The sequence below is a fragment of the Oncorhynchus kisutch genome, unplaced genomic scaffold, assembly GCF_002021735.2.
Source record: "Oncorhynchus kisutch isolate 150728-3 unplaced genomic scaffold, Okis_V2 Okis04b-Okis11a_hom, whole genome shotgun sequence".
NCBI classification, from domain to species: domain Eukaryota; kingdom Metazoa; phylum Chordata; class Actinopteri; order Salmoniformes; family Salmonidae; genus Oncorhynchus; species Oncorhynchus kisutch.
In genome coordinates, this window is record NW_022261981.1 from 12,521,326 (window position 1) to 12,534,044 (window position 12,719).

General features: G+C 44.6%; 1 protein-coding gene across 9 annotated transcripts in view; it reads right to left on the reverse strand.

The window, feature by feature from the left end:
* The window catches only part of exoc6 (exocyst complex component 6), a 135,506-nt gene extending 124,604 nt beyond the window's left edge, over positions 1 to 10,902 (reverse strand). For 2 of the 9 annotated variants that reach the window (XM_031813027.1, XM_031813026.1), the window contains exon 1: positions 10,729 to 10,901. In XM_031813027.1, the coding sequence (XP_031668887.1) occupies positions 10,729 to 10,862 (134 nt within the window). In that variant the 5' untranslated portion in view covers positions 10,863 to 10,901. Of the gene's footprint in view, positions 1 to 10,105; positions 10,230 to 10,728 lie in introns of those variants that run through there. The other 7 variants (XM_031813030.1, XM_031813028.1, XM_031813033.1 and 4 more) reach the window with 5 other exon arrangements.
* Positions 10,903 to 12,719: the final 1,817 nt, after the last annotated feature.

Here is a 12,719-nt window from a genome sequence, read left to right on the forward strand (position 1 = left end):
CATGTTATTACCTCATACCCCTGCACATTGACTCAGTACTGCTACCCTGTCTATAGCCATGTTATTACCTCATACCCCTGCACATTGACTCAGTACTGCTACCCTGTCTATAGCCATGTTATCATTGACTCAGTACTGCTACCCTGTCTATAGCCATGTTATTACCTCATACCCCTGCACATTGACTCAGTACTGCTACCCTGTCTATAGCCATGTTATTACCTCATACCCCTGCACATTGACTCAGTACTGCTACCCTGTCTATAGCCAAGTTATTACCTCATACCCCTGCACATTGACTCAGTACTGCTACCCTGTCTATAGCCATGTTATTACCTCATACCCCTGCACATTGACTCAGTACTGTTACCCTGTCTATAGCCATGGTATTACCTCATACCCCTGCACATTGACTCAGTACTGCTACCCTGTCTATAGCCATGTTATCATTGACTCAGTACTGCTACCCTGTCTATAGCCATGTTATTACCTCATACCCCTGCACATTGACTCAGTACTGCTACCCTGTCTATAGCCATGTTATTACCTCATACCCCTGCACATTGACTCAGTACTGCTACCCTGTCTATAGCCATGTTATCATTGACTCAGTACTGCTACCCTGTCTATAGCCATGTTATTACCTCATACCCCTGCACATTGACTCAGTACTGCTACCCTGTCTATAGCCATGTTATTACCTCATACCCCTGCACATTGACTCAGTACTGCTACCCTGTCTATAGCCATGTTATCATTGACTCAGTACTGCTACCCTGTCTATAGCCAAGTTATCGTTTCTCATTTTGTATTTACTGCAAAGATAGCCTGCAGAGTTCTGTTCTACTATCCAGGTCTGTACCCAAACAATTTGAACTTCTACTTTTAAAAATCCACCTCTCTAAAAACAAGTCTCTCACCGTTGCCGCCTGCTATAGACCACCCTCTGCCCCCAGCTGTGCTCTGGACACCATATGTGAACTGATTGCCCCCCATCTATCTTCAGAGCTCGTGGTGCTAGGCGACCTAAACTGGAACATGCTTAACACCCCAGCCATCCTACAATCTAAACTTGATGACCTCAATCTCACACAAATTATCAATGAACCTACCAGGTACCTCCCCAAAGCCTTAAACACGGGCACCCTCATAGATATCATCCTAACCAACTTGCCCTCTAAATACACCTCTGCTGTCTTCAACCAAGATCTCAGCGATCACTGCCTCATTGCCTGCATCCGTAATGGGTCAGCGGTCAAACGACCTCCACTCATCACTGTCAAACGCTCCCTAAAACACTTCAGAGAGCAGGCCTTTCTAATCGACCTGGCCGGGGTATCCTGGAAGGATATTGATCTCATCCCGTCAGTAGAGGATGCCTGGGTATTTTTTTAAAATGCCTTCCTAACCATCTTAAATAAGCATGCCCCATTCAAGAAATTTAGAACCAGGAACAGATATAGCCCTGGGTTCTCCCCCGACCTGACTGCCCTTAACCAACACAAAAACATCCTATGGCGTTCTGCATTAGCATCGAACAGCCCCCGTGATATGCAGCTGTTCAGGGAAGCTAGAAACCATGATACACAGGCAGTTAGAAAAGCCAAGGCTAGCTTTTTCAAGCAGAAATTTGCTTCCTGCAACACTAACTTAAAAAAGTTCTGGGACACTGTAAAGTTCATGGAGAATAAGAACACCTCCTCCCAGCTGCCCACTGCACTGAAGATAGGAAACACTGTCACCACTGATAAATCAACCATAATTGAGAATTTCAATAAGCATTTTTCTACAGCTGGCCATGCTTTCCACCTGGCTTCTCCTACCCCGGTCAACAGATTTCCCCCCCCATAGCAACTCGTCCAAGCCTTCCCCATTTCTCCTTCTCCCAAATCCATTCAGCTGATGTTCTGAAAGAGCTGCAAAATCTGGACCCCTACACATCAGCCGGTCTAGACAATCTGGACCCTTTCTTTCTAAAAAATTATCTGCCGAAATTGTTGCCACCCCTATTACTAGCCTGTTCAACCTCTCTTTCGTGTCGTCTGAGATTCCCAAAGATTGGAAAGCAGCTGCGGTCATCCCTCTCTTCAAAAGGGGGGGGACACTCTTGACCCAAACTGCTACAGACCTATATCTATCCTACCCTGCCTTTCTACGGTCTTCGAAAGCCAAGTCAACAAACAGATCACCGACCATTTCGAATCTCACCTTACCTTCTCTGCTATGCAATCTGGTTTCAGAGCTGGTCATGGGTGCACCTCAGCCACGCTCAAGGTCCTAAACGATATCTTAACCTCCATTGATAAGAAACATTACTGTGCAGCCGTATTCATTGATCTGGCCAAGGCTTTCGACTCTGTCAATCACCACATCCTCATCGGCAGACTCGACAGCCTTGGTTTCTCAAATGATTGCATTGCCTGGTTCACCAACTATTTCTCTGATAGAGTTCAGTGTGTCAAATCGGAGGGTCTGCTGTCCGGACCTCTGGCAGTCTCTATGGGGGTGCCACATGGTTCAATTCTTGGACCGACTCTCTTCTCTGTATACATCAATGATGTCGCTCTTGCTGCTGGTGAGTCTCTGATCCATCTACGCAGACGACACCATTCTGTATACTTCTGGCCCTTCTTTGGACACTGTGTTAACAACCCTCCAGGCAAGCTTCAATGCCATACAACTCTCCTTCCGTGGCCTCCAATTGCTCTTAAATACAAGTAAAACTAAATGCATGCTCTTCCACCGATCGCTGCCTGCACCTGCCCGCCTGTCCAACATCACTACTCTGGACGGCTCAGACTTAGAATACGTGGACAACTACAAATACCTAGGTGTCTGGTTAGACTGTAAACTCTCCTTCCAGACCCACATCAAACATCTCCAATCCAAAGTTAAATCTAGAATTGGCTTCCTATTTCGCAACAAAGCATCCTTCACTCATGCTGCCAAACATACCCTTGTAAAACTGACCATCCTACCAATCCTCGACTTCGGCGATGTCATTTACAAAATAGGCTCCAATACCCTACTCAACAAATTGGATGCAGTCTATCACAGTGCAATCCGTTTTGTCACCAAAGCCCCATATACTACCCACCATTGCGACCTGTATGCTCTCGTTGGCTGGTCCTCGCTTCATACTCGTCGCCAAACCCACTGGCTCCATGTCATCTACAAGACCCTGCTAGGTAAAGTCCCCCCTTATCTCAGCTCGCTGGTCACCATAGCATCTCCCACCTGTAGCACACGCTCCAGCAGGTATATCTCTCTAGTCACCCCCAAAACCAATTCTTTCTTTGGCCGCCTCTCCTTCCAGTTCTCTGCTGCCAATGACTGGAACGAACTACAAAAATCTCTGAAACTGGAAACACTTATCTCCCTCACTAGCTTTAAGCACCAACTGTCAGAGCATCTCACAGATTACTGCACCTGTACATAGCCCACCTATAATTTAGCCCAAACAACTACCTCTTTCCCAACTGTATTTATTTTGCTCCTTTGCACCCCATTATTTTTATTTCTACTTTGCACATTCTTCCACTACAATTCCACCATTCCAGTGTTTTACTTGCTATATTGTATTTACTTTGCCACGATGGCCTTTTTTGCCTTTACCTCCCTTCTCACCTCATTTGCTCACATTGTATATAGACTTGTTTATACTGTATTATTGACTGTATGTTTGTTTTACTCCATGTGTAACTCTGTCGTTGTATGTGTCGAATTGCTATGCTTTATTTTGGCCAGGTCGCAATTGTAAATGAGAACTTGTTCTCAACTGACCTACCTTGTTAAATAAAGGTGAAATAAAAAATAAATACATTTATTATGACTTTTATTATAAAACTTTCCTATTATTTCTCTCTGGTCTTTCTCTCTGCATTGTTGGGAAGGGCCAGTCAGTCAGCATTTCACTGCAGGTCTACACCTGTTGTTTACCAAGCATGGGACACAATCTGATGGTGCTAATGGGACCATTAAAATGCAAAGGCCTGTAATCGTCCTCTACAAACACACACCGGTCGGCCCTAGACAGCCTTTGCAAATTACAAAACCGCCAGAACAACCCAAAATAATACAATGACGTTTGTTTTGGGCTCTAAAATGTGTTTATTGTGATCAAGTTCGATCCCCATGATCGGCTATTTTAAAGTTGGCTACAAATAGACATTTAAACAGTGATCCATTCTGACTGCTACATATCTATTTAAACAGTGATCCATTCTAACGGCTACATATCTATTTAAATAGTGATCCATTCTAACAGCTACATATCTATTTAAATAGCGATCCATTCTAACTGCTACATATCTATTTAAATAGTGATCCATTCTGACTGCTACACATCTATTTAAACAGTGATCAATTCTAACTGCTACATATCTATTTAAATAGTGATCCATTCTGACTGCTACACATCTATTTAAATAGTGATCCATTCTAACTACTACATATCTATTTAAATAGTGATCCATTCTGCCTGCTACACATCTACAGTGCCTTGCGAAAGTATTCGGCCCCCTTGAACTTTGCGACCTTTTGCCACATTTCAGGCTTCAAACATAAAGATATAAAACTGTATTTTTTTGTGAAGAATCAACAACAAATGGGACACAATCATGAAGTGGAACGACATTTATTGGATATTTCAAACTTTTTAACAAATCAAAAACTGAAAAATTGGGCGTGCAAAATTATTCAGCCCCTTTACTTTCAGTGCAGCAAACTCTCTCCAGAAGTTCAGTGAGGAACTCTGAATGATCCAATGTTGACCTAAATGACTAATGATGATAAATACAATCCACCTGTGTGTAATCAAGTCTCCGTATTTATTGCACCTGCACTGTGATAGTCTCAGAGGTCCGTTAAAAGCGCAGAGAGCATCATGAAGAACAAGGAACACATCAGGCAGGTCCGAGATACTGTTGTGAAGAAGTTTAAAGCCGGATTTGGATACAAAAATATTTCCCAAGCTTTAAACATCCCAAGGAGCACTGTGCAAGCGATAATATTGAAATGGAAGGAGTATCAGACCACTGCAAATCTACCAAGACCTGGCTGTCCCTCTAAACTTTCAGCTCATACAAGGAGAAGACTGATCAGAGATGCAGCCAAGAGGCCCATGATCACTCTGGATGAACTGCAGAGATCTACAACTGAGGTGGGAGACTCTGTCCATAGGACAACAATCAGTCATATATTACACAAATCTGGCCTTTATGGAAGAGTGGCAAGAAGAAAGCCATTTCTTAAAAATATCCATAAAAAGTGTCATTTAAAGTTTGCCACAAGCCACCTGGGAGACACACCAAACATGTGGAAGAAGGTGCTCTGGTCAGATGAAACCAAAATTGAACTTTTTGGCAACAATGCAAAACGTTATGTTTGGCGTAAAAGCAACACAGCTCATCACCCTGAACACACCATCCCCACTGTCAAACATGGTGGTGGCAGCATCATGGTTTGGGACTGCTTTTCTTCAGCAGGGACAGGGAAGATGGTTAAAATTGATGGGAAGATGGATGGAGCCAAATACAGGACCATTCTGGAAGAAAACCTGATGGAGTCTGCAAAAGACCTGAGACTGGGACGGAGATTTGTCTTCCAACAAGACAATGATCCAAAACATAAAGCAAAATCTACAATGGAATGGTTAAAAAATAAACATATCCAGGTGTTAGAATGGCCAAGTCAAAGTCCAGACCTGAATCCAATCGAGAATCTGTGGAAAGAACTGAAAACTGCTGTTCACAAATGCTCTCCATCCAACCTCACTGAGCTCGAGCTGTTTTGCAAGGAGGAATGGGAAACAATTTCAGTCTCTCGATGTGCAAAACTGATAGAGACATACCCCAAGCGACTTACAGCTGTAATCGCAGCAAAAGGTGGCGCTACAAAGTATTAACTTAAGGGGGCTGAATAATTTTGCACGCCCAATTTTTCAGTTTTTGATTTGTTAAAAAAAGTTTGAAATATCCAATAAATGTCAATCCACTTCATGATTGTGTCCCACTTGTTGTTGATTCTTCACAAAAAAATACAGTTTTATATCTTTATGTTTGAAGCCTGAAATGTGGCAAAAGGTCGCAAAGTTCAAGGGGGCCGAATACTTTCGCAAGGCACTGTATTTAAATAGTGATCCATTCTAACTGCTACATATCTATTTAAATAGTGATCCATTCTAACTACTACATATCTATTTAAACAGTGATCAATTCTAACTGCTACATATCTATTGAAATAGTGATCCATTCTGCCTGCTACATATCTATTTAAAAAGAGATTCACTCTAACTGGTACATATCTATTTAAATAGTGATCCATTCTAACTGCTACATATCTATTTAAACAGTGATCCATTCTAACTGCTACATATCTATTTAAACAGTGATCCATTCTAACTGCTACATATCTATTTAAATAGTGATCCATTCTAACTGCTACATATCTATTTAAATAGTGATCCATTCTAACTGCTACATATCTATTTAAATAGTGATCCATTCTAACTGCTACATATCTATTTAAATAGAGATTCACTCTAACTGCTACATATCTATTTAAACAGCGATCATTCTGACAGTTGCCTTCACACAGGACCACATGCTGAGACAGACCGACAGGCTACGAGGAGGCTCCCGGTTGGCTCTCTCAGGCAGGATGAAAACAACGACATCGACCATGATCCTTAGCGATTTTTTGGTGCTATTCAGCAACATGGCACGCTTCAAATTTAAATACTTCCGGCTTTATGCACCATCGGGAGTTTTCCATTGGAACACGTGGATGACATCACCATTTATTGGTTTTCATGTCTGTGCCACCCACCCTGCCTGCACCACAGTCCAGCCCCCACCCACCCTGCCTGCAACACAGTCCAGCCCCCACCCACCCTGCCTGCACCACAGTCCAGCCCCCACCCACCCTGCCTGCACCACAGTCCAGCCCCCACCCACCCTGCCAGCACCACAGTCCAGCCCCCACCCACCCTGCCTGCACCACAGTCCAGCTCCCAACCCTCCAGCCAGCGTCACAGTCCAGCCCCCACCCACCCTGCCTGCATCACAGTCCAGCCCCCAACCCTCCAGCCAGGGCCACAGTCCAGCCCCCAGCCCTCCAGCCAGCGTCACAGTCCAGTCCCCAACCCTCCTGCCTGCGCCACAGTCCAGCCCCCACCCACCCTGCCAGCATCACAGTCCAGCCCCCAACCACCCTGCCAGCTTCACAGTCCAGCCCCCACCCACCCAGCCAGCGCCACAGTCCAGCCCCCACCCACCCTGCCAGCATCACAGTCCAGCCCCCACCCACCCTGCCAGCATCACAGTCCAGCCCCCACCCACCCTGCCAGCATCACAGTCCAGCCCCCACCCACCCTGCCAGCATCACAGTCCAGCCCCCAAGCGCCACAGTTCCCTATATAGTGCACTACTTTAGACCAGAGCCCTATTCCCTACATAGTGCACTACTTTAGACCAGAGCCCTATTCCCTACAGAGTGCACTACTTTAGACCATAGCCCTATTCCCTACATAGTGCACTACTTTAGACCAGAGCCCTATTCCCTACAGAGTGCACTACTTTAGACCAGAGCCCTATTCCCTACATAGTGCACTACTTTAGACCAGAGCCCTATTCCCTACATAGTGCACTACTTTAGACCAGAGCCCTATGGGTCCTAGTGCACTGCATAGGGGGTCATTTGGAAAGCAGATCAGGATGGGCTGAGGAAGTCTGATAACCAAAGGACGACTGACCAATTCAAACAGACGACAGGCAGGATGGACAAAACAATGAGCCTTGATGTTGTCAGCACTGGACACAACACACACACTTCAATAAGAGGAAGACTGAAGGTTAACTTCCTAACGATATGAACACACCTTGTTTGCCCTTTGAACTGAAAATCATTAACACACTTTCAGGCACTACTGCAATGTGAAATGACTGTCTGGCAAACTCAATGTATTGCACAGTGTAGGTCTACAGCTGGAATGTTAAGCTCCCAATGCTATGATGAACCCAGTCTAAATAATGTATTATGCCTGGTGTTAACAGTAAACTGACACGCAACTAGGAAGTAGCCTAACCTCTATACCTCAGAGACGATACAATATCCAGGCTGAAACTGGCTGAACAAGGAAACATACCTGTCATAGTTTTGACAGAAGCAGCAATGACAGAGTAGATAGATAAGTGGCCCCAGGCCATAACAGGCCTGTTAGGCCATAACAGGCCAAGCCCTTGATCATGGGTCTCAGTTCCATTACATGACATAAGAGTTTTCTGTATGGGGGAGTTTTGCAAAGAGCCCCGACTCTCAGTCTAAACGTATCACTTGCAGTACGGTTTTGGAAGCATAAGGACCATCCATATCTCCAAGAAATAATAAGAATTTAAAGAAAGGTTAAATTCATAAACACTTTTTTAGGGTTAGTGTTCCCACACAGTCATATCTCCATGTTAGAGCGCGTGCTTACAGAAAACAGATGGAAGACAGAGTCGACTACCTGTGCTAATTAGCTATCTGCTTCTCGGAAGACACGGACCTCACAAATGTCTCATCACTGACAAATACTGTAGACTGTAACTGTGTTAAAACCAGTTTGTGAAATTATTTTGATGTGATATGAAAGTAGAGGAATTTATGTTTTTAGAACAATACCACAATTTGAGAATCAATTCACCTTTAGATGGGAGTATTTGGCTGATTTGGCTTTCCAGAACCAATTATCCCTTAAAACAGAACATCTAAGGTCCTTGGACTATATGGAGTAAAGTTAGGCTACTTTAGTCCATTATTGGTCAATAACAGGCCACACCACTTCCCCCTCTGGCTGGCTGGTGTGCTGCTGGCAGGCTTTATTTCAGTTCTGGAGGGGATGGGGCTGGAGTGGTGTCATTCATTCAAATCCACCCCATGCTACAATACACAGTATGTTTTTGATGTGGAGTATCTAGTTAGTCATTGCTAACTTGTAACTAACTATATTAAGATAATTTACTACTGATTAGACAACCCGATGACTTGATTGCAAGCTAACGTTGGCTAGCTACATAGCTAATGATAAATATTGCTATGGATGAAACGTTAGCTAGCTAGCTACTTACCTAAGGATAAATATAACTATGCTGTAACGTTAACTAGCTAGCTACTTAGTTAATGATACATATTGCTATGCATGTAACGTTAGCTAGCTACTTAATGATACATTTAGCTACGGCTGTAAGGTTAGTTATGTGATTAATACGTGCCCCAGTTTGTTTGCTAGCTACTTACCAAGCTAACTATATAGCAACGTTTTAAGATCACATCGATATAAACAAGACTCAGTATTATCAAATGAAGCTAGTTAGTGGCCTGCTAATGCAACTAGCTAGCTAACCTGCTAATGCAACTAGCTAACCTGCTAGCTGGCCAACTAGCTAACCTGCTAATGCAACTAGCTAGCTAACCTGCTAATGCAACTAGCTAGCTAACCTGCTAATGCAACTAGCTAGCTAACCTGCTAATGCAACTAGCTAACCTGCTAGCTGGCCAACTAGCTAACCTGCTAGCTGGCCAACTAGCTAACCTGATAGCTGGCCAACTAGCTAACCTGCTAGCTGGCCAACTAGCTAACCTGATAGCTGGCCAACTAGCTAGCTACCCTGCTAGCTGGCCAACTAGCTAGCTACCCTGCGAATACAATTAGCTAACCTGCTAATGCAACTAGCTAACCTGCTGGCTTGCCAACTAGCTAGCCAACAACCTTGGGCATAACGAGCCACACCCATCTATTGCTATGTAGAGTTGTGACATGTCACCCTACCTGACATTACAACCATCATATAAAACGTTACAACACATGACACATGAACACGATGTTTTGACGTGTAAACACCGGGTTTGTCTAAAGCTAGCTCACCCTGCTCACTAGCATAGCAACTAAACCCTGGTCACTGTAGCATAGCAACAACGGGCTGTAAGATATGTAGCTAACTAACGTTGAGCTGGCTTGGGATTTGGATGCTAACAAACAAAAGGTCTTTCAGTGTACTGTTCTACTTGGACCACCAACGATAAGATAATAAAAATAAATTTTTCTTTAAAATACACATTTCCGTACCGAAGTGTCGGACCGACACAAGCGGTGTCGGTGCTCTCAATTTCTTGCAAAATCCGTTCGTGCTCCGTTATACACTCCACGGATTCATTGTCCGCCATGTTGCTGGTAATCATCACAGTGTCGAGCGGTGACGGTGACACTGCGGGGAAACGGGTCAGTACCGAACTCGGTCGGTAAGGGGCGTAACGTTACCGGTGTGTGATGTCTTAGTGACAGCCTTAGGCAGATGTTTACCCTGCTAATAACCTACACATCAGTGTCAAATCTGATTTATTAATCTATACAGTTAACCGGCCTTAGATCAGTAGAGGAGGGGATCTATGAATGAATAGTCCCTACTTATAAATTGATATTAATAGTAACAGAATGAACATCATCACCAAATAGTATTCTGTCCATGCTACATTTCATTTAAAACTTAACTTCCATTGTTCAATTAATTTGAAAAAGTAACGTAGCTATTTGTACAGATAATTGTTTCCTGGTGAGAATAAAACTAATTGATTGTAATCACAATTAGCTATTATGAATAGATGAAAATGTCTCACATTTGACTAATGAATCTGTTCTACAATAGTTTGAACCTTGTTTTTTTATCCATATTTGGATTAAATTGAAAGTACCTTAATGTGGTTCCCAGGGGCAAGTCCACGGATTCAAGTTCAGCAAAAACATTTCCAAAGCCCTTCTCATCATCTCTGCTACCATCATCTTCAGGAATATCTGGTAAAGGTTTCTCCACTCTATCGCGGGACATTTCACTATTTCTAGCTTTGTGGAGAGAGTGATGGGAGATTTGTGCAGTAGGATATAGCTGTGGAGAGTTCCTGGTCACACACCTACTGGGGTCAATCAGGCTGTCAGCAGAAGAAAAGCAACGGAGGGGAAACCGTCAACCTTGTGATCCGAGGAACTTTGAATCCAACAAAAGAGTTAATTGCTTTTTTTGTTAAATAGTGCCACGAATAACCCCATTCAACATAGAACGTTTACAAGACGTATGTAAGGAGTTCATTTCTGGATAAATTGATTTTCCATGCGGGTTTGAACAACACTCCTTCATAAAAACATTTAATATATTTAGGTGAACTTGCTACATTTTAGGCTACGTGTCAAACTCATTCCACAGAGGGCCAAGTGTTCTCCCTAGTACATGGTTGATTAATTAAGGTCACTAATTAGTAAGGAACTCCCCTCACCTGGTTGTCTAGGTCTCAGTAAGGAACTCCCCTCACCTGGTTGTCCAGGTCTCAGTAAGGAACTCCTCTCACCTGGTTGTCTAGGTCTCAGTAAGGAACTCCCCTCACCTGGTTGTCTAGGTCTCAGTAAGGAACTCCCCTCACCTGGTTGTCTAGGTCTCAGTAAGGAACTCCCCTCACCTGGTTGTCTAGGTCTCAGTAAGGAACTCCCCTCACCTGGTTGTCTAGGTCTCAGTAAGGAACTCCCCTCACCTGGTTGTCTAGGTCTCAGTAAGGAACTCCCCTCACCTGGTTGTCTAGGTCTCAGTAGGGAACTCCCCTCACCTGGTTGTCTAGGTCTCAGTAAGGAACTCCCCTCACCTGGTTGTCCAGGTCTCAGTAAGGAACTCCTCTCACCTGGTTGTCTAGGTCTCAGTAAGGAACTCCCCTCACCTGGTTGTCCAGGTCTCAGTAAGGAACTCCTCTCACCTGGTTGTCTAGGTCTCAGTAAGGAACTCCCCTCACCTGGTTGTCTAGGTCTCAGTAGGGAACTCCCCTCACCTGGTTGTCTAGGTCTCAGTAAGGAACTCCCCTCACCTGGTTGTCTAGGTCTCAGTAAGGAACTCCCCTCACCTGGTTGTCTAGGTCTCAGTAAGGAACTCCCCTCACCTGGTTGTCTAGGTCTCAGTAAGGAACTCCCCTCACCTGGTTGTCTAGGTCTCAGTAAGGAACTCCCCTCACCTGGTTGTCTAGGTCTCAGTAAGGAACTCCCCTCACCTGGTTGTCTGGGTCTCAGTAAGGAACTCCCCTCACCTGGTTGTCTAGGTCTCAGTAAGGAACTCCCCTCACCTGGTTGTCCAGGTCTCAGTAAGGAACTCCTCTCACCTGGTTGTCTAGGTCTCAGTAAGGAACTCCTCTCACCTGGTTGTCTAGGTCTCAGTAAGGAACTCCCCTCACCTGGTTGTCTAGGTCTCAGTAAGGAACTCCTCTCACCTGGTTGTCTAGGTCTCAGTAAGGAACTCCCCTCACCTGGTTGTCTAGGTCTCAGTAAGGAACTCCCCTCACCTGGTTGTCTAGGTCTCAGTAAGGAACTCCTCTCACCTGGTTGTCTAGGTCTCAGTAAGGAACTCCTCTCACCTGGTTGTCCAGGTCTCAGTAAGGAACTCCCCTCACCTGGTTGTCCAGGTCTCAGTAAGGAACTCCCCTCACCTGGTTGTCCAGGTCTCAGTAAGGAACTCCTCTCACCTGGTTGTCTAGGTCTCACCTGGTTGTCTAGGTCTCAGTAAGGAACTCCCCTCACCTGGTTGTCTAGGTCTCAGTAAGGAACTCCCCTCACCTGGTTGTCCAGGTCTCAGTAAGGAACTCCCCTCACCTGGTTGTCTAGGTCTCAGTAAGGAACTCACCTGGTTGTCCAGGTCTCAGTAAGGAACTCCTCT